This window comes from Schistocerca serialis, chromosome 2 (assembly GCF_023864345.2).
Source record: "Schistocerca serialis cubense isolate TAMUIC-IGC-003099 chromosome 2, iqSchSeri2.2, whole genome shotgun sequence".
Lineage (NCBI taxonomy): Eukaryota > Metazoa > Arthropoda > Insecta > Orthoptera > Acrididae > Schistocerca > Schistocerca serialis.
In genome coordinates this window covers 419596003-419618457 of record NC_064639.1, presented here as the reverse complement: position 1 = coordinate 419618457, position 22455 = coordinate 419596003, and the positions used below count along the sequence as shown (strand labels likewise).

The 22455-nt window shown below is 38.2% G+C and overlaps 1 protein-coding gene across 1 annotated transcript in view; it reads left to right on the top strand.

Annotated features, from left to right (window-relative positions):
- The window catches only part of LOC126457273 (general transcription factor 3C polypeptide 1), a 368859-nt gene that overhangs the window by 128930 nt on the left and 217474 nt on the right, over positions 1 to 22455 (top strand). The window contains exons 9-12 of the mRNA XM_050093437.1: positions 1587 to 2342; positions 4001 to 4157; positions 4239 to 4416; positions 17461 to 17669. Of these exons, the coding sequence (XP_049949394.1) occupies positions 1587 to 2342; positions 4001 to 4157; positions 4239 to 4416; positions 17461 to 17669 (1300 nt within the window). The remainder of the gene's footprint in view (positions 1 to 1586; positions 2343 to 4000; positions 4158 to 4238; positions 4417 to 17460; positions 17670 to 22455) is intronic.

Here is a 22455-nt window from a genome sequence, read left to right as displayed (position 1 = left end):
TTAATGAACTTAACATATAAATATATATTTAACACAGAAATGGGAAACATTGTTAGCAAAAATTCAAAGTTGTGGACAGGTTTACTTCAAATTTTTATGTAATACACTAGTAAATATTCAAGCGGACATAGCCTATATATTTTGTTAGATGACAGTGTACACATTTTCTGTTAAAACTGACTGTTAGAAAGAAAATGCTGTACTGTGAAAATATGAAGTTTCGTTATCTTTCTTGCAGTCAGTTTCAGCTAGATAGGAAGACATGTGTAAACCTTTAGACAAATAGTTTCTCATGTATATATTCTTTCTCCTTACATTTAATTTCATTCAAAAATTGTATACACAGCAAAGTGTCATTTTGTTTCTTTCTTTGCTGTCAGTTTTCAGGAAACGTGTATTTACAACTTATCAGGTTATGATTATAATTTTACTATGGAATCAGAATCATCCAATATTTTGTAATGCTACCCATTAAATGTGTGTGAAGTACTGACATTGAAACTATTGCCCTCACAGATCTTGCAGCTGGGAGAGGTCTCTCTCATGCCCTTTGTATCAATGGTCCCATTCAGTTTACCCATTCATTTTAAGTCTGTTCAGTTTTCATAAAGCTTTCATTTGCAATAATAAGAAACAAGGCACAAGGGCAGAGGGAATGGTAAGAGGACAGAGAGGCGAGGGAGGACATTGACAGAGAGGGCGGAGGGAATGGATGCAGAGAGGGGAAGAGGAGAGAATGGACAGAGAGGGGGGAAGAGGTGATGCAGAGAGAGAGGGAGGGGAGGGGCAGGAAATGCTGGACAGTGAAGGGGGGAGGTGGGTAGAAAATAGAGGAAGCAATTTAGAATGCACATCTGTTTCTCATAAATATTCAGCAGTTGTGAAGCATTGTTGGGTTTGCTAGTTACTATAGACATTGTTTATAAATTAGCTACGCAAAAGCAATCTTTAACTATGGGAAGGGTAAATAAGTTACAGAAATGTTTGATACTGTACTGAATGCATTATATCTTCAAGTTTTACTCCCACTTAAAGCTATTAGTTACTGATGTTTCCAGTAGGTGGCATGTGCAAATGAGTTATTCTAGCAGCCGTCATGGTGTCATGTAAAGATGCATAGTGTGTGCAGTGTTATTTATGGTTTCATGAATCCAAATCTGCTGCTACAGTTCAGAGGCAATTCAGGGCTAAGTACCACAAGTTACCACCTCAAAGACAAGCTTTCATTGATTGGTACAATCATTTCACCGAAACTGGTTGTGTATCACATCGGCCGCCAGGTCAGGGTCAGCCAGCAGTCTGTTACACAGCAACTGAACATGTTCAGCAGTCTTACAAAAAGTAGTCACATTGAACATTTGTAAATAAAACTTGAAGGTATACTGCATTTAGTGTCATATCAAACATTTCTGTAAGTTATTTATCTTTTTCACAATTAAAGGTTACTTTTGTTTAACTAATTTGTAAACAGCCTGTATACAGTAGAAATGTAATATACTTCACTTATTGTTGTTTTACTGGTGATTAACCAGGATAGATCTAAATTATTTTCTAATATTACCTGATAACATGCTTTTTTCTCATAGGTTTATGGCAAAAATATTTGAGCGACAGTGTGAAATGAACTTGCAGTTCAATAGAGAGAAAGAGAGAATGCTGGCACTCACAAGTGAAGGTGGAGACAAGTCAAATGCTGAAACAGTCCGTAACTTTGAGAGTATGAGAAAGAGAAAGTGTAAAACATTTGAAGTTACTCCTCAATCCAAGAGACAAAAGAAATCCCGTGTTAAGCAGGAGCCCGTAAAGGATACTGATAGAAACATACAAATTTCAGTTGCCAAAAAAAATGAAGTGCCTGTACCTAATTTTGGAATACCTTCATCTCTGGAATCTCCTGTTCAGGCACCATCTTCATTTTCAAAAGAAAGTTCAGATATGGCATCTTCTGACACACCACAAACAACTCAGGAGATTTCATGCCATTCTGTAAATAGCAATTCATCTGTAAACTGTACAGAACAGAACACATCCTTAGAATTACAGCTATCATCATTGCCAACTTCTCAAGAAGGAACTGTTTCTTCTGAGAAGCTTGATTGTACAGAAGAAACACAGAATTTGATTTCAGGTTGTACATTACCACATACCTCCACTTCAAGTCCTGCACCGGGAAGTCCACTGTGTACAGGACAAACATTCCCATCTGAAAGTTCAGTCTCATTCCTGACTTCAGAACTAACGCCGAGTAAGGAAGATAATACAGTAGTGACCAGGAAAACAGTATCTGACAATGGCATTGTCACTGAGATCACAGAGTCCACTGCAGTCAGACATTTACCAAGGTATGTACAGTAAGGAAATACTTCATCAGTATGACACTAAATTTACGAGGGTTGAATGAAAAGTAATGCCTCCACCTTCGGTTGGCCGGTGTGGCCATGTGGTTCTAGGCGCTTCAGTCTGGAACTGCATGGCCGCTACGGTCGCAGGTTCGAATGCTGCCTCGGGCATGGATGTGTGTGATGTCCTTAGGTTAGTTAGGTTTAAGTAGTTCTTAAGTTCTAGGGGACTGATGACCACAGATGTTAAGTCCCATAGTGCTCAGAGCCATTTGAGCCTCCACCTTCGTTAATTGGGTTTAGATGGAAATATTTTAATAAATCAAATGCAGAAATAATCCTTAGAGTGTGATCTTTAATTATCAATATTCACTTTTCCACATAATCACCAGCCAGTTGGATACATTTCTGCCAATGATGAACAAGGTTTCTGAAGCCGTCACAGAAGAAGTTGACATTCTGTTCCCACAGCCACAGTCTCACAGTTCTGTCATAATGGTTTACCCACATTTCATCTCCTGTCACATTTGAATGAAGAAAGGCCTCACCTTCATTCTCGTAATGTGAGAGGAGTTCCTGGGAAATTTCAAGTCTGTGTGCTTTCATTTCAGCAGTCAACATCCGGGATACCTTTCATGCACAGATCTTCCGATATCCAAGCAAAGCAATAATGTGACCCCACACATTCTTGTGAAATGCCAATTGTGATTGCAGTTCCTCTCTGAGTGATACGACGATCGTCCTGAATCAATGTCAACATTTTGCTTGTGAAACTCTGTGGTTTCTGTGACAGGACGTCCAACTCCACAAGACATCCAACTTTTTGTTTGTCACGCAGGTCAGATGGTCCCGCCTAAACATCTTTAAACTTCCTTGCCCAGTGACGCACAGTACTCACAATATTTATTTCTTTGTAACACTTATTATTTTGTAATCTTTATCTCTCTCTAAAATGTATTTTTGTAGTGGGACCTAAGTTACTGTTCACTGTTTTTTGTTTTGTAATCTCTATCTATATCTAAAATGTATTTTTTTGTAGTGGGACCTAAGTTACTGTTTACTGTTTTTGTTTTGTTTTATGTATTACCATAAATTCTGGCCAAAAGCTTGTAAAATTGACACGTTCCATATCCTGTGATACTGTCACAACATGGATCACCGGAACAAGAGATAAATAAAATAAAAAAAAATAAAAAAAAAATAAAAACATCAACACAATCAACATAAACTGCTTTCATTCTCTGATGAATCTCCTTTGGGATGACACCTTCTGCTGTCAAGAATTCAATGAGTGCACGTTGCTTAAATCGCATTGACTGACTGTCTGTGCAGGGTTCCATACTTTACACTGTAACAACACAACCGTTCAATGCTAAGGCTTCCTACCAACTTGAGCTGTAGAGAGGAGGCTACGAAATAAGCCAGTACCTGCCACATACCAATGCTGCCAACTGTTGAAGAGTTACGAAGGTGGATGCATTACTTTTCAGTCAACCCTCGTAAAAAAGTGCTGAGACACTATTCTTTCTGTCCATGTTTTGTCAAGAATGAATTTGTCCACCTTTTGTCTCTGCTATTCCATACTGATCTTTTATATTTTGAACGTTAATGTTTTTTGCTGTTGCGTCTCTGACAGCATTTTTGTTTTTCTGTGTTTATAGGGGATTTGACGAAAATCTAGAAGATCTAAAGAGTTATTTTGCTCACCAAGTGAAGGATACTACATGTGTAACATACCGTCTGCTGAAACGGGCTAATTTGATAATTGAAAGTATTAAATCCCAGAAAGTCATTGAAGATTTGACAAAATTGATGAAGGTAAAATGTTTTCTCCATCAGATGCTTGTACAATAATTAATCAGGATACACATACTACATTTGGAATTTGATAAATTACAGCTGATCAGTGAAGAAGAAGACCGAGAAGGCTATAATGTGAGAATTGATAAGAAATCACTGATGCGGCTGCTCTCCAAATTAAGCAATGATGGCTTTCTAAAAGTAATAAAAGTTGTTCTTAAAGGTGGAGACAAAGAGAAGGTCTTGCATTTTGTATGTGAACCAAGTGTTACAGTAGGTAAGTTAAGAAACTTTGCTTACTACAAGCAGTATACCCCATATCTTAAGAGTAAAAATTATGCAAGTGGTAGATGATGCTTAATTGAGTGTTCTGTGATGAGAAACCAATGGTCAGAAATAAATATTGCAGGAGGATTTATGTCTTGAATGAGGAACGTGTTTGTAAACTGCTTATATTTAATCACAGCTAACTGCCTTCTGCGTGAACATAGGTGTTGCTGCCTTAGAAACCAATAAACAGTTGTTTATGATGTATCCATAGTGTCATTAAGCACTGTGTATAGATCATGATAGGGTGTTGAAGATGGAGCAATACTTGTTACAAGAACATACAGACATGTATTTACTGTATAACACAGCAGAATGTAGTGCCCAGGAAGCAAGCAAATGTGCAGAGAAATGTTTTGCAACATGTATCATCCTAATTGTAAGAATTTATCTGTGTGACTGAAACTTGTGCGCCACTGGGTATTCCAACCACAGAAAACTTCGGAAGTTTCTTGACAATGTTGTTTGCACCATACAACTTGGAAAGATGGTGTTAGATTGTGTAGGAGAAGATTCGTTAATAAGCCACTTGTTGTGCAAGTTACAGAGCTAATGAATTTTGAACACAGAAATTCTATTCTCTGGGGATTATGTTGTAAAGCCTATGTTGAGACTGGCAGTCATCACTTTGAGTAATTACTGTGACCTTGTGCTGTTTATGTCAATAAAAAATGAAATATTCTTGTTTGATCATTAACTCCTTATCTTGGAAGTGCTTCGTTTATGAACCTTTTGACATTTGGAAATTTAACCCTTAAGTTGTTGTGCACCCTGTATATGCTTATTAGTGATAAATTATTAACCACATTAACCGAACACAGTGATCAGTACACTGGGCTTGTGTTTGGGAGGACTGGGATTCAAATCTCAATGCTGGTTTAGGTTTCTTGTGATTTTTCTAAGTTAAGGTGAATACTAGGATAGATCTTTTGGAAAGCACAAGACCAACTGGTTTCCCCTAACCATTATATCCAACCCTGTGCTTCAATGACCTCATCATCAGGGGACATTAAACCCTGATATTTCTATAGCATTAACCATACCAGATTTCACTTCTGCACAGACCTGTGGATAAGACAAGTAAACAGCAGGTAGCATTATGCCATTACAAAAATAAAGGTAATAGGGAAGAGGAAACAATAAATACAGTATGAATTAGTTATTCAACTGAGGGAAAAAAGGCTGTTATTGAATGTGATGTTTCAGCTTTAGCACCAAATGTGTTCAAATATAATGTTCTTGAGGATATAACTCCCAACCTTGCACAGCAAAGTAGCTAACACACTCTGATTAATGACAGTGAGTCAAGGTGGACTCCTGTTGAGGAGGAGTGTGAGTTGAATAGAGATCTGCATTTTCAAGAAATTTCCCAACCATATCATGCTTGCATTTTTCATAGGCTATATGAGTTTCCTGTCCAATGTAGCAGAGGCCACACTTGCAGGAGATCATGTAAACCTCAGTCTTACAGAACATCAAGTTGTCAGATTTCAGAATCAGATTAGTTTAAAAGTTTTTGCATTGTTTTAATTGGCATGCACATGCTTCATTGAAATTCTAAAAGATTAATGTTTATTTTACCTCATTCTTTCTTCCTTTTCCTAAGTGTGTTCTAGACAGTTACAGGTCAAATAAGTTGAATTTAAAAAATTCTCGAACACTTCACCTACCCTGAGCATTTCATATTTCTGGCATGTGTGGCAGAACATATTTAAGTCACCATGCCAAAACACCAAACTTTTGCAGCCGTCTTGTTTGTAGACTGTTGCTGCATGAGGAGCCATGCTGGTAACTGATGACTGAAATTTGATGCCAAATTTTGAATGTACTATTTGTAAAGTGAGTGAGTAAATATAACTGTAAATTCCAGAAGGAGTTAAGCAATTGTGATATTGGTTTCAGCTTGGGAAAACCACAGAATCCAGAACTTTTTTTAATGAACTCGGAGAGACATCACTACAGTGCAGCTAAAATGATATATCATCTACTCACCAAGCGGTGGCAGGACAGCACACATATAGAAAAGGTTTTACATATGCAAGCTTTTGGAACCAGTGGCTCCTTCCTCTGGCAGGAGGCTTGAAGGGGAAGGAAGAGGGGTGAAGGAAAAGGACTGGAGAGGTTTAGGAAAAGTGGTAGAGTTTGGGAAAGTCATCCAGGTCCCCAGGTCTCATCCTGTCCGTTAAGCCTCCCCTGACCTGGGATTCTGGGTGACTTTTGTGAACTGTACCCCTTATCTTAAACCTCTCCAGTCCTTTTCCTTCGTCGCTCTTCCTTTCCTTTCAACCCTTCTGCCAGAGGAAGAATCCATTTGCTCCAAAAGCTTGCATATGTAAAATCTTGTCTACGTGTGTTGTTTTGCTGCTGCTTGGTAAGGAGATTTTTGATCTATTCAAGTACATTATATTGTAAAAAATTGATTATTTTTGTTGTTACGTCTGTCTTGCAGCATAAATCAATTGCACAAGCACAGTTTCAGTTTATGCTATGTCTTTGCTACCAGTCAGTGTCTTGCATATCTATTGGCCGCATGAGCAGTAGTGTGTTCCACAGATTTAAAAGGGCACTGAGTGCTGTGGTGTCAGTCTGTTGGCTCACTCTGAAGATGGCTGGAAGGTATACTACTAAAATATTAGGAGAAGAAGTAGGAGTTCTGTGGGTACACACCTAAAATTTAATAGATCACATTCTAAATAGACCTGCTGCTCTAGATTAATTCCATTGACTAGAAAAATTATGATTGGCTTTCTGTCAGACAAAGAACTTGAGCTAAATTTTATTTTTTCTGTTTCAATGTAATTGTTGAATTGACTTTGATGAATTACATTTTCCTGTATTTCATGTGCATGGTTGCTGCTAATAAATCTATGAGTTGCTTGTAATGTTCAAATGGCTTCATTACATTTGCTCCATAACAGGTTACAAAGTAGAATTTTTGTTAATAGTCTTTGTCAGTTTCTATTAATTGATACTGTTTTACATTCCATACTGAATATTATGTGTCTCTACAGGAAAACTGTTGTGGCAAAAATCTCTCTGTCCTCCATTTGTTAATAGTGAAATGTGAATCCCAAGTCAGAACATGTTTCTTCTTGTAATTAGCAGTTTACAGGTCTGCATCTTACTGTGACACCTTTAGTTGTGGGAAGGTAGTTATATATTTCTTGTTGACTTGCTCTGATGTCTCCTCATGCTGTCATAGGGTGTGGTAAAAGGTCCTCGATATTTGCTTTCCTCTAAAGTGAAATTATATTGATCACTTTTAATGCGAATATCGTTTAAAAGGTTCTTTAATTCAGTGTCATAATATTCTTAAAGTGCTAGATTTGTAAGTCTAGATAACTTTATATGTGACATACTGCAGAAAAAACCTGTAAGTACCAGTGACGTAGCATCCACAACCAGAAATTTTTCCATGTGTTATTTTGCATTATAACAGCTCATAAATCTCTCTGTTTCAAAGTTCCTATTCCGTATCTAACATCTACTACAGGTATAATACATTATTCTACTCTAATTGGAAATAGTATTTTTGTTCTTATCATGTTCTTTATTACCAATACTTGAACCGTATCATTACCTGTGTAGATGTCCAACCATACTGTCTAAGCTGTAACTCAACCAGGTGGAGCAGGTAAGAGCGCCACAGCAATGAAGACTGCAAGAAGCTCTCAAGAGTAATACCACATTAGACAATGTAACTGAAGGTGCTCAAGCTCCAAGGCCAAGAGAGATGGAGAATATTTCAGCCCTAAGTTTTCTGTGATTTCTTTAAATCATTTATGTCAGAAGGCAAGATGGATGTTCCAGCAAGGCTGTGGCTAATTCCCTTTCCACCCTTATTCAACTGTGCAAGTTGGTCTCTTTAATGACCTTGATGTTGTCATGAAGTTAAACTCAAACCCTTTTTCCTGTTTAATAGCTATGACTGTTAACAGATTTACAAGGTAAATGAGGGATGCAAGACACTTTCGTTTATCATCTATGACAGCATAAATTTGAGAGTAGACTTACTAATAGCGTGTCACCCATACCAAAATGCCTCCTAAACACTGATACGGAATCATTATAACCTATAAGAGAAGGTAAACAAGATTTTAATTTGATGAAATAATGGGTAGTTTGCGATCTGGTTGCTACCCCAGTGACATTATTTATCACAAAGACACTCGGCAACATTATGTTGGCTTTGTAACTGTATGAAGTACATTTTCCTGGGAATAATTAAACAATGAAAAATCCAATATGAAATGTAACAGTATTATGAAAATGAAAGTTGCTACTCACCATATAGCGGATATGCTGAGTCACAGATAGCCACAACAAAAAGACTATCACAAATAAAGTGAAATTATTTGTGACAGTCTTTTTGTTGTGCCTCAGCATCTCTGCTACATGGTGAGTAGCAACTTTCCTTTTCATAATATTATTTTCTTGGATTTTTTCTTAGCCTTCCACCTGCCATCCCTGTCGTCTCTTATGTCCAGGTGCAAGGTTTTGCTTTAAAGGAGTTTGTAATGATGCCTATGTCCCACTCAGGTGCAAGCCAGTGTACCTGTTGATTAAACTATCAGTCATATGTATTTCAGTTGCTTCTTTGAAAATACAGTCCCAAAATTTATCGGTGGTAGCCAGGACTTTAGTTTGCTGGTAATTCATTGTATGTCCATTTTCAATGCAGTGCCCTGCTATTGCAGACTTTTTAGGCTGCAGTAATGGGATGTGGCACTTGCATTCTGTACATCAGTCTTTACCTGTGCAGATCATTTATACAATACAAGTTTTTCCACATTCACATGGAACTTGTTACGATGCAGCCAACAGATGTACTGTGATAAATCTCATGGGAAAGCCAGTGGATGACATGGTGATGACAGTGCCAGGCTGAAATTGGCACAAGACCTTACATCACTTCCAACAGCCAAGATTGTGGCACTGTGGAGCAGGCTTTCTGAGGAGTACCAAGCAATACTGAAGAGGCAACTTATTGGGTAACCTGCCGAATTCTCCACCACCAATCAACATCTCCAAAACAAAAAAACAGCACTTCTTGTCCTCAGAGATGACAAAGAAATCATTGTCCTTCCAGCCATTGAGGGCAATGCCACAGTTCCTCTTGAGTGCAAGAAATATGAGCAGCAAATGCTAGATCTTCCAGTTGATCCAGTGTAGCAGGAAACGGCAGCAGATCCAACCAGATAAGTCTAGCAAAGCACTTTTCCCCTTTTAAAGAATGGGGATGCTCTTCGCTGATGTCCCCAGATGACTTCACTAGTGCACTGCTGTACCACTCAAATTTTATGGCCTGCCAAAAATGCTCAAGGAAGACGTGTGACCAATAGTGAGGAACAGGGGGCACCAACTTTTCCCCTGGTGGAGCACCTAGCTTATCTGATGGGTCTTCAAGTCGGCAAGTGTACACATCATATACGAAACTCATATGATTTCCTTTGCTGGCTGCAACAGTTAAAGCTGCAGGAGTCCATCATTATGTTCAGCTTTGATGTAGTCTCTCTTTTTACTCAAGTCCCATTGGAAGATTCCGTAACACTAAGTGAGAAGTTCATCCCTGAGCTAACACTGCTTTTTGGATATCTTCTGCTGTCAATGTATTTTGTTTTCAATGGACAATACTGTGAGCAGACTGATGGTGTAGTTATGGGCCCTCTCTCTTGCCAACTGTATCAAACCTGCTCATGGAGTACTTTTTAGGACAGAGCACTAGAAACTGCTGAACTAAAACCTGTTTGTTTCTTTCAGCGTGCTGACATTTTTGTCATTTGGCCACATGGACCTGAAAAAACCGCAGAATTTCATAGAACATCTGAATTTCATTCATGAAAACCTCCAGTTTAACTTGGAAATAGAAAAGGACAAACTTCATTTTCCCAGCATCCTAGTTCTGTGTAGGCCTGACGGCTCACTTTCCACAGTTTATACTGTAAACCAACACATCCAGATTTATATCTCCATGCCTTCAGCTGCCACCATCCCTTGCACAAGACCAGCATGTTCAGTATTCTAGTACACAGGGCATACTTCATGTCAGATGAACAGAGTCTGACAGCAGAGCTGTGGCACGTGAAGTCTGCCCTCCATGAGAGTGGATGCAGGAACTAACAGATTCAAATGGCTCTTTGACACGAGAGCCCTAAGAACAGGAGAAAAACAAAAATACAGAAAAAAGGATAGAAGACTGTTTTCATGCTGTTTGCTGTCAATTTAGCTTTAAAAACGGGCAGAATTATATGAAAACGCAACGTAATGACAGTTTTTTGCCCGCCATTCAAAACCTGAGCTTCATTAGATACAGTGAAAGATAACCTGTGTCTCAAAAATGCAGGAGTATACTAAGTTTTGTATGAATGCGAAAAAAACTTATATTGGACAAATAATCTGCACATCTGAGGATCAATGTATAGAACACACCCCCTTACTTCAGCCCAAAAAGTCTGCAGTAAAATGCCACTGCACTGAAAATTAACAAAGAATGAGTTACTGGCAAATGCAAGTCCCGGCTACCACTGATAAATTTTGGGGCTGCACTTTCAAAGAAGCAATTGAAATTCGTGTTCCAGATAATTTAATCACCAGGACACTGGCTTCCAACTGAGCAAGGCATTGGAGCCAATAATAAGCTCCATTAAAGAAAAATTTGGCACCAGAATATGAGATCTGACAGCGGCAACAGATGGAAGGCTAATGAGACTCTTCCCTACACCATTGCAGCTGTATGCAAAGCCACAACCAAGCACAGAATGGAGCCGAGGAGGCCTGTACTCTGCACCAGCAGGTATAAATACCACAAGCCCACTGCAGACACTTCATGCCATCAGCACCAACTGATGATGATGGAATGATTATCTGCTGAAGTATCATGGACTTTCAATGATTGGATCCAGCAGTACATCCAAGAACTGTGGAACACAGCATACGTGTTCGAATTCAGACAGATAAAGCTGCTGTGTTGTGTTAATAGTTTCTGGTATTCTTGTCATCAAAGAGGCACTGACAATAAGTATAAATGAGAATTCCTGGATGAAAAGCTTTGTAAAATAGGGGGAAAAGCAACCACTTACCTGTGGAGGACTGGTGTGTGGTGCACAGAAACACATAATAGAAAACTCTTAACATTATCGCGCACGCACACACACACACACACACACACACACACACACACACTGCTAGTGCAAGTGTGAGTGTTTGGGTGTGTGAATGCATGTGCTCGAGCTCGGAAGCTCATGTTAATTGTATCCTGTTGTATGTTTCTGTGTGCCATGCACCAGTGCTGTATAGGTAAGTGTTCACCTTTTCCTGATTGTATGTGTAAGTATAAATGACATATTTTTCAACTGAAAAGTGGTTTTCAATTAAATTCAGAAGGAATACTTCCACCTCTTTCCCAGTGCAGGCAGTGTATGTTTCGCATTGGTTAGGGGTAGTAAGGACTAAAGTTCTGTGATTCAACACCTGACAGGAGACTCTCTTCTGAAACCTTGCAGTTAGTCTACCTGATGCTGCATCACAAGGAAGGAGTAGTGCAGTGCAGAACCTCTAAAAGATAACTTGTCACAGAATCTTGAAGCTTTTGCAAAGGTAATTGATAGGAAAGTTTTTTTTTAATGTTGCTTCAACTTGATGGTGCTGGTCAGATGATAACTAAAGAAACTTTTATGAATAGAATTAACCAAGACAGTCCTCAGTGTCACTGATATAGTCCCTGTCCTGGGCTACTCAGTTATGATGTCTTTTGAAAATTAGGAGTTCCTGATGTCAGTTGGAGGTCAAAAATCAGCACAAATCTTTGCATGTCAGTTAGTTAAGCATGCAGTTCTAAAACTGTTGTTGATTAATATATGTTATAGTTGCAACTGTGGAGAGTTAGTATAGACTCAAAATTATTGTGTCCGAACACATAGCAACCACAACTGAAATTGTTGTGTGTCTTTCTATACTGCATTTTTCTGCTATGTTGTTTGTTGCCTCTATGTTGTGAACTCAGACATTCCGGACAGAAATTTACCTTTACAAAAAACACTATAAACATCATCAACCTCTAGTTTGTTAAAAAAAAATGCTAATGAAACTGTGCTTAGAAAAATTTCATTGTGTCTGTGGAGATTGTGATCGACTAATTTTATTTGATTATTGACACAATCACAAGAACGTTTCACACCAGTTTTAAGCACATGGTGATCATGTTTGAAAGACTGAGCTTCCAGTTCCACTAGCACTGGCAGGATTACCACTGTAATAACAATCATCCATGGGGTAAAACTTACTTCTCCTCTTCTTCTGAAGATGATGGAATTGGCAGTAGTCAATTGTGTGTTTACAATAAGTTCTTCTCATTGCATTGCTAATGTATTAAAGTAATATGTACATGGTGTATCATAGTTAATGGCATAAACTCATATAGTTGAAATTACTCAATCCTAAAGGCAAAAAAGTCTTGTAAACATGGGCTTCAAAATATTTACGTGAAGACAAATGAGCACTTCTTCACCTTTGCTACTGTGAAACACACATGTTCTACTGAACAAGAGTGTGTGGCTCATAAGCTATATATTTTAGAGCCCATTTTTACTAGACCATTTTTTCTTGTTTAGCCCATAATATCTCCTCAGAAAATATGGAAAGCAAAGAGCTTTCAGTGGAAGAGGTTGGTTTCACAGCATTGAAGATTAAAAGGTGTTCATAGTTCTTTAGGTATGCATTTCAGAGCCCATGGTTACTAGACTTTTCTGCCTCTAGTGTTTTGTACTTTGAATTGTATGTGTTAATATCATTAATTGTGATTCACCCTTTATAAATATTTTTTTGAACAAACTAAATTTTTTCTGAGCTTAGTTTTTCGAAGCAGTAGTGATTTTGAACAGTAAAGTTGGTTTAATTATCTCTAAAATTTATGATGATAGAAAAGTGAGAGTATGGAAGAAAATAGTTTCTTTAGTTCAATAAGAATGGTTCTCAGGCAACTCGTAGAATTATACAGGATTCATTGTGAGTGTACAGTATTGAGAACTGTGCATTTCAGAACAGGAGAAATAGTTACAAGTGGAAGGAGTAAACGATATTTCTACGTGGGTAATAAATGAATGAGTGTGTGACAGGCAGCTGGGTTGTATATATGTGATGTTTAAGTAGGCCACACCCCAATTTTTTGATTTTAAAGGATAACTGCAACACTTGTGATTAATAGATCTTTATATGCTGACTCCTCTTCGAGAACAAAATTGAGTTAACGGGTGCAACTTTTGAAAGGTATCAGTGATGACCTCACAGGGGAAATCCACAAGCTCAGACTGTTAGTGCAGATTACAAAGAACATGATCATTAGCAGTTGATATTAGGCCTTTTTTATGGAGACACTGGATATTTCTTGTATATGTTTTGTGTATACCGTAGTTTTGGTAGTGTCCATTTACACCATCTGCAGTACTGTGCCACTGCCAGGTAGTCTGAACATTGTAGAGCAGCCAGTTGGTAGTCTTATTTCCTTGTCTGTGTGCTGTACACTTGAGTTCAGAGAGCTAATGTTTATACGGCAGCTCAGGGTGTAACATATTCATGTCGCCCAGGGCAGTGTGTCAGTGTGGGGGCCGACTGTCTTGCGTCACCCATTCACCCTGTGAGTTGACAAGTGGCCATTCCTTCAGCAGAATCTTAGCAGTCACTTGTGGGAAGGGTTTATTAGATCTCGAGAGTTCCATTGGTATGTAAGTTATGGAGCCCCTTAGGTAAATAGCATCCACGGCTGGGAAGAAGTACAGTGTACACTCGGTGTGGACATACATTGTGGGCTGGGCTGGAAAATTGTACGATTCCTCTCGATAGTTCAATGGTGCACTACACAGAGGAAACAGCTAACTGGGCAGCACAGTACTTGCGTGGTGCACATGATAATTTGAGGTCCTGTGATGAACACACACAGATCGAAATCAGACTGAATTTGTCATTCCTCAGAAAAACTGTCATGTTCAAATTGTGCTTGGAACTGATATCTGAATGAAACCCAAAGTAGAAAGCTATGAAATATTTACCTGTTATAGACTCAGACTTCTAGAGATTCATTCATTGTAAATGGTACAGTCACAGTCTTTTGAAGTAGTTCTTAACACATTTTGCAAAAACTATTGTGAGAAGCTAATGTGACATGCCACAGAAGTGGAAATGTTTTAGACCTTTTGGATACAAACAGGCCTGACCTTACCAGCAATGTTAGTGTAGAGACAGGGATTAGTGACCCTGATGTCATCGTAGTTATGATAGTTATTAAAGTTTATAGAGTCATCAAGAAAATAAGCAGTTTTTGTGCTGGAAAGAGCAAATGAGCAATTGTTGGCATCCTATTTAGACAGTGAAAGGACATCATTTAGAACCAATATGATGGACACAGGAATTATGGGCAAAGTTTAAACAGATTGTAAATCTTGCTATGTTGATGTAAGTGTGGAGAAAGTGGGTTAAGGATAGAAATCATCCACCATGGTTTAATAACAAAATATGAAAAATGCTGAGGAAGTGAAGATTGTTGGACTCCCAGTTCAAAAAAAGAATGCAAAAAGTCAACAGGCAAAAGTTAGTAGAAATTCATGCATCCATAAAAAAATTTATGCACAAAGCATACAACTACTTCTACCGTCATACGTGTGTGAAATATCTTGCTGGGAACCTGAGAAAATAGTGGTCATATGTAAGATCATTAAGCAGGTCAAAGGCTTATGTCTAGTCAGTCGTCAACAAGTCTGGTGTGGTAATAGGAGATAGCAAAAGGAGAGCTAAGGTTCTAAACTTAGAAGACAGCAAAAGGAAAGATGAAGTCTTAAACTTTGCATTTAAAAAAATCTTCCGTACAGGAGAATTGTACAGACATACCATCATTTTACAATTATACAGACTCCCGTGCAAAAGACATAGAAATAGAAAGAGTTGAAAAGAAACAAGCTGCCAGGTCCAGATGGAATCCTAATTAAGTTTTGCAGAGAATACACTTTGGTGTTGGCCTCTTACTTAGCTTATATTTATCACAAATCCCTGACCCAGCGCAAAGTCCCAAGTGACTGTAAAAAAGTGTAGACGGCTCCTGTCTAACAGAAGGGTAAAAGAATAGACCTTCAAAATTATGGACCGATTTCATTAACATTGGCTTGCTGCAGAATTCTTGAACACATTCTGAGTCTGAATATAATACAGTTCCTTGGGATCGAAAAGCTTCTTTCCACAAATCAGCACAGAATTATAAAGCATTTCTCATGCGAAACTCACCTTGCTGTTTTCTCACACAATATCCTGCAAGCCGTGGCTGTAAAGTAATAGGCAAATACCATATTCCTATATTTCCAGAAAGTGTTTGACAAAGTGCCCCACTGCAGACTTGTAACAAAGGTCTAAAAATATGGAGTAGCTTCCCAGATATGTGAATGGCTCAAAGACTTCTTAAGTAGTAGTACAGAGTACATTGTCCTGGAGGGAGTCTTCATCAGAGACAAGATTGTCATCAGGAGAGGACTACTCTTGTTCTCCGTGTATATAAATGATCCGAATTTAGGATGGACAGCAACCTTTGATTGCTGATGATGCTGTGTCATACATTAAAGTGTTGCCATTGAGTGACTGTAGAAGGATACAGGATGACTTAAGACAGAATATATATTTGGTGTGATGAATGGCTGCTTGCTGTAATTGTAGAAAAATGGAAGTTAATACAGATGACTAGGAAAAACAATCCCATAATATTTTGATACCTAGGCATAATGTTGAAAAGCGATATGAAATAGAATGAGCATGTAAGGTCAGTAGTAGAGTTATTGGGAGAATTCTATGAAAGTGTAGCTCATCTATAAAGGAGACCATGTATAGAATGCTAATGCAACCCATTCTTGAGTACTGCATGCAGTGATTTACTTAGATTCTGTCATTGTGCTGTTCTTGTGTTGACTGTATTAATTCCTAATGCCCGCATTCTGTGTATTGTTATTACCTTTAGTGAGAAATAAACACTCCTGAGCATGTCAGTGCATTTCATCGTCACTGATTTAAAAGGCACACTGCAGTAGGGCTGGTATAGCTTCATGAAACAGCACAGCATGTAGAGGCTGCTTGCTGCTTCTGGAATTTGGTGGTGGTGGCGGTGGGGGGGGGGGGGGGGGGGGGTAGTGGGAGTGGAGTCTCACCTGCTCACTGTTATGAGTACATCAACTATACCTAACTGGCTAACCACAAGTTTGTTTCACACCCAACACCAGTGACATCAACAGTAGCAGCTTCCAAGCAAAGTGGCACACTGGTTAAGACACTTGAATGTCATTTAGAATGAAGTTATTCAATTTCCTATCCAGTCATCCAGATTTAGGTTGCTTAAGGGATGGTTCCTTCAAAAAGCCCACGGGCAGCTTCCTTCCCATTCCTTATACCTTATACTGTCTGAGATTGTATTCAATTTGTAAAGACTTATCATTAACAAGACATTAAACCCTAATCTTCCTGCATTCTTGCTTCCACAGCTGCATCAGTACTCGTCCCATAGCTGTTTCGAACTTTGCAGGTGGAACTATCACTCCAGCACAGCCTCCATTCTGACAATTCGCCTGTCCCAAACCTTGTTATTTGCTTTCTCATTCCTTTACCGTTATCCTTACCATTTCCTCTCTTGCTATTTTCCACCCCAGTTCTTCTCTCCTCCCCCCCCCCCCCCCCCTCTTCCTTTCTCTCTCCTTTCCCCCTCTCTTTGCCCTTTTGTGTCTGTGTTGTGTTGTGACTCTCACCCTTTTCAGTTGTCAATTGTCATTGTAATGTTATGTTATCTATATGCCATGCTTCGGCCAGCTACAGCTGCTTGGCTACCTTCTGTTATTTTATTTCATTCCCTCCCTAGAATTAGCATTATTGTAAAGGAGTAATGAACATAGAAAACTGACTCTTTAATTAAAATAAGAAGAAATATATTTATTTAACAATGTGACTTGTTTGGAAATTGGAATGTTTGTTGCAGATCACTCTGTCATACAGTCAGCAATAGAGCAGACTAGAGTAAAATCTCTTATAACTGCTAAGGAGAAGAGTCCCAAAGCTCCAACCAAAACGGAAACCAATAAGGAAAATAAGGATTTATGCAAGGAGTGTACTACAGTAAATCAGAGTGTTAATGAGTTAAACTCAATAAATGTTGGTGTCAAGGAACAAAAGCTGATTTATGATAAGGTACCTGTTAAATGTCTAATCAAAATTAAAAATTTCCCTTAGTTTAATCTCTAGATCTTTTTACACACCCACATGGGTCTTCCATGCTCCGAACTGGAGAATGGTTGAAGCCTTCAAGTCGCTATTATTTTGTGTCTTGCCACAGCCATTCATTGTGCTGTACCAACAATAATACTGCATGTAGCAATGTGATAGCTTTATTGTAAGTGCATTATGTGTTTTGCTGTTGGATAATTTTTTACTTTATCTTGTAATGAGAAAAAACAGATATTCATTGCCTACCACAGGCTTTACCTTTGACTCCCTTAAGAAAATCGGATGGATGACACTGTGGAATGTAGGAGGATATCTCAACAGCTGGGAGAAAAATTTCCTTTGTAGAATGAATAGGTCCACAGGCCTAATCCATAATGCTGATGACGACGAAAGTGCATCCAGTTCCAACATTGCATGGAAAAGATGTTTCTTGTTGCTCACTTACCTTACTCCTCATCTGAAACGCTTCACTCCCCATTAGTTGATTGTATGTATTGGGCAATAGTCAAGCGACAATCTGTGCTGTAAGGAGCTTGCATTCTCTGTTCCTGGCATCCAGGTGAGTTGGGGGAAAAGAAGTCTTTAAATAGGAGAGTAACTTGACTAACTGTGGTTTGTGTCTTGTGCACAGTCTTGCATAAATGAGAGAGATCCACTGATTATTACCCTTATGTATTTCTATGAGTTTAACTGTTATAGCAGAACTTGTGGTCATGTGATTTCCAACTTAATGTTGTGCATTTCTAGTTATCGTATGATAGGATGATGCCTCTGCTATGGATGGACTTAGCCTCTTAAGCAGATAAGTATTATGGAAGTCACAGTGACAGGATGGTGCCTTCTTCCCCTTTTTTTATCAGTATGCTGAGTGCATTTGACAGAAAAATAGCAAATATGCAAACAAATTTTGTAGGATGATTATAAAAGGGTATACACCTAAGAAGATTACAAAATGGATCAAGTCAGTAAAAAGTAGTAATTCTACTTTTCTGTGGTTTCTACCATAATATTAAAATTTTGATTGGATTACACTTAAACTATCTTATAGTCAATCAAAGACTCAGGGCATATTTCCTGATGTGCTTAGATAAGGTACATTTAAACATGTTTATTTCGTGATAAACTTATGTTATGCCATGACCAACAAAACTGGAAATAAATGCCCTACCTCTAATTACAGGCATACTTCACTCCATCTAGTCTTTTTAAACGTGTTTGAGAAAGTGACACATGGTAGGATACTGAATCATTTGACTGATTAGAACTTGTTAACTGCCTCTTATTTTGGCTTTTATAAAGGATTTTCCACTGCCAGAGCAATACAGTACCTCATAAATAAAGTGCTAGCAGAGCTAAACAAGAAAATTTTCCTGTTTGTATATGATGGCATGCTGAAAAAACATGACTCTGAATTTTTATTCTGTTCTAAATATTGATTAAGGTATTCCAAATTGTGCATATTACTTGATCGACTTTTCCCATGTTGCTGATGCATGTTGCAACCCTCTGCCACTAGATGGCTTGAAATTATAGTGTGTAACAGGGCAGTGTGTAATGTAACTGTGTTGGTGCATGAAAACCAGCATAATGTAATTGAATTTTTAACTTCAAAATAGATGCATTCAGTTGAAATCATGAACAAATGAAAACAGTGTTCGGTGATAATTTTATTGACGTTAGCAATGTGTGACATTGGGTTGTTTGTGCTCATAATGAAGGAATTGTGGTGCTAAACTCACTGTATGTGACAGAGTTTGAAGTATTCCCAAAAATTAAGAACACCAGAGGACTTTACTTTGGTAGTGATCAAGTGGTGGATGCAGAGGTGAGGTTAAGACTCCGCCAAAAAACTGAAACATTCTGCAGTGATTGTCTCAACAAACTGGTCTCCCACTGGAGACATGTGTTCATCACCGAGGTGACTATGTTGAGAAATAAATATGTAAACACATATGCTAATAACAAAATTGTAAAACCATCATGTTTGTCTGAATGCACTAATCTCCAAAACTACTAGAAGAATTCTGATGGGGTTTTCACAGGTAACGTGAGTGTAGCTTGGGGCAACATATAGGCCTTATTTAATGAAAATCTTAATTCAAAAAGAAAGATGTTGTAATTTAAAGTTTTATCTAAAACTGTCTGCTCACTTATTAGTTCTAATGTTTAATCATCATGGCATTATACACCAAGAACAGACAGATGATGCTGTTAGTTTTGTAGTACACAAAAGAATCAGTAGCAGAAACTGTTGGTTTTTTTTTACTCAGCAACAGGTGTATTTTTGGAAATTTACGACAGTGACAGAATTCAAACTCAATTAAAATTTACTCAGCTAGGATATATGGATTTGCTGATATCTCTTTGAGTATGAAATACTCAATGATGTTGCTCTGCTTCTTTCAATAGGTTCTGTTTATATTCTTTGCAAGCCAAAACAAATTTATCAGATTTGCTTTGTGATCTGAATGCTTTCTCATTTCATTTTAATTTATTTTTGCTTACAAATAAAAATTTGTAGAAAGTGGTCAAGTCTTTGTGGATTGACTCATATAAGTAAAAGACTGAGGACTATGTGGTCTCAAGAATCCAGTGAAAATTGTAAGATGAAACCTGCTACGGCTCAGTAACATCTGCCTGTCACTTGCTCTCTGAAAACTTTCCAAAAATGAGCTGTGATGCAACTCTGCTCAAGAACATCATGCATTTTCTCGCTCCTCAGAACCATTCACTCATTAAGGCTTAAAACTACTTCTCTCCAACATAACTTCATACAAACCGAAATTTTAAAAGGAGAGAGTTAGTACCCTTAATACCATATTTCTAACAGTCTACTATTTCACTTTAAACATGTTTAATTCGTGGTAAACTTATGTTATACCATGACCATAAACAAAGCACAAAGCCAGATGTTGGGTGTTGTGGGCATGGATCTTATTGTCAGTTGCTTTAGTTGCTTTTCGCATGGCCAGCTCTATTTAGCTCTCTGCTATGTTAGTCAAGCAAACAAGCTCTTTGTTCATGTCCCCAATATATTACTACAAACGCTGTCCACAAGGAAGCTTTATAAGTCAAAAATAAATTCCACACATATGAAGTCTTGAGCACAACTATAAATACATCCCAAGGTAACACCGGGTTTCTCAGCTAGTGAAGAATAAATACGTAGAATGTTAATAGAGTTCATTGTATTTAAAAAAACTTAAACAGTTTTCACATAAAATATTAAGAGACATTGCTTTTCAGCACCTCCTTATAAGTTGTAGCCTTGCAAAAGCCTTTGATTGTGTGGATCACAAAATTTTATGTGAGAGAGTAAAGTGTTACGTTGATAATGCCACCCCTCGTGCATGGATGGAGTCCTAACTTACTAGCAGAAAGCAGAAGGTATCATTAACAGACTATATCACAGCATGAAACTAACCTCAGAATGAGGGAGTGTAACATATGAAGTGCCACAAGAATCGGTGTTGGGGCCACTCTAATTCTTAACCTACTTATGTGATCTTGCAATGACTAAAGGACAGTTTCAAAACTTTAATGTTTGCTGACAACACAAGGATACTAATCAAGGTACAAATCCACCCTTAACAGGCACAGCTCAGTTGATAGCTGAAAAAGCATACAAGTCACAGTAAAAACGATGGAGTATGCAAAAGAAATTAAACAGCCCCAAACATATTAAAAGCAGGGATAGGATGTAACAAAAATTATGATTAATTATGTGCATGCAACATATAAACTACAAATACAAATTTCTGAAGGCTAATTTGACTGGGCATTGTCATGACTCAGTAATTAGCCATGTAAGAGCAGCTAAACCCATGCTCTGTGCATGCACAGCATCCTACATAACTGTTCTCTAGGTAAACCACTGCACAGCAGTCTGCACTGCTCTGTTGTCCTGGTTGTAGTGGTCATTCACTGTCTCCCAGTGGGCATCCTGCATCTTTTGTCCACAGAAATTGGCCTGCAGAGGTGGCGTCCAAGTTATATTTGAGGCGTGGCGCAGGTCATGGAAAGACAGTCGAATGTTCGTTGTCTTGAATGTTGGACTAAAAACAGATTGGAAACTGAGGGTGTCACAGAATGGCAATTGATGTTAGGATGGATACAGGAATCAGACTAAAAATCCAAAAGCTAACTAGAGAACAAACCGACATACATCCAGAATGCAAAGTCAACATAACGTCCTGGATGAGAATGTGATTAGCATGACTTCCAGGATGAGATTTCCAGACAGAAGGACAATGGAATGGCACGGAATAACATGACTCATCTGAACCAGAAGGATGTACTGTCACCTACAAAAAAGAATCTGCCCTTAAATGCTCCTGCTGAGAGTTATGCTTTTCTGAGTTGTGGAAGTGTGAGGATTATTGTTTAACATTATAAACTCAGTTGAATCTATATAAGAAAGAGGAAAGTAGTGAAGTAAATTACCTTAAAAGTAGAAAAATTACTGCAGATGAAGAAGGTCCAAATTTAGGTGTTCCATCCAAAGAAGGCTTCCCATGATTTCATTAAATTTCTCCAGAAGAATGCCAGGATGGGTCCTTTGAAAAAGCACGGCTGATATCCTTCCCCCTCCTTGAAACAGTCCGAGCATGTGCTCCGTCTTTAATGTCATTGATGTCAATGGGAAATTAAACTTTAATCTTCCATACTTACTTATTTCTTCTATTAGGCCAACAGCAGTCTTTTCTTGTCTCTTCGAATTTGGTAATGAACTTCCTTTGTCTGTTTACCA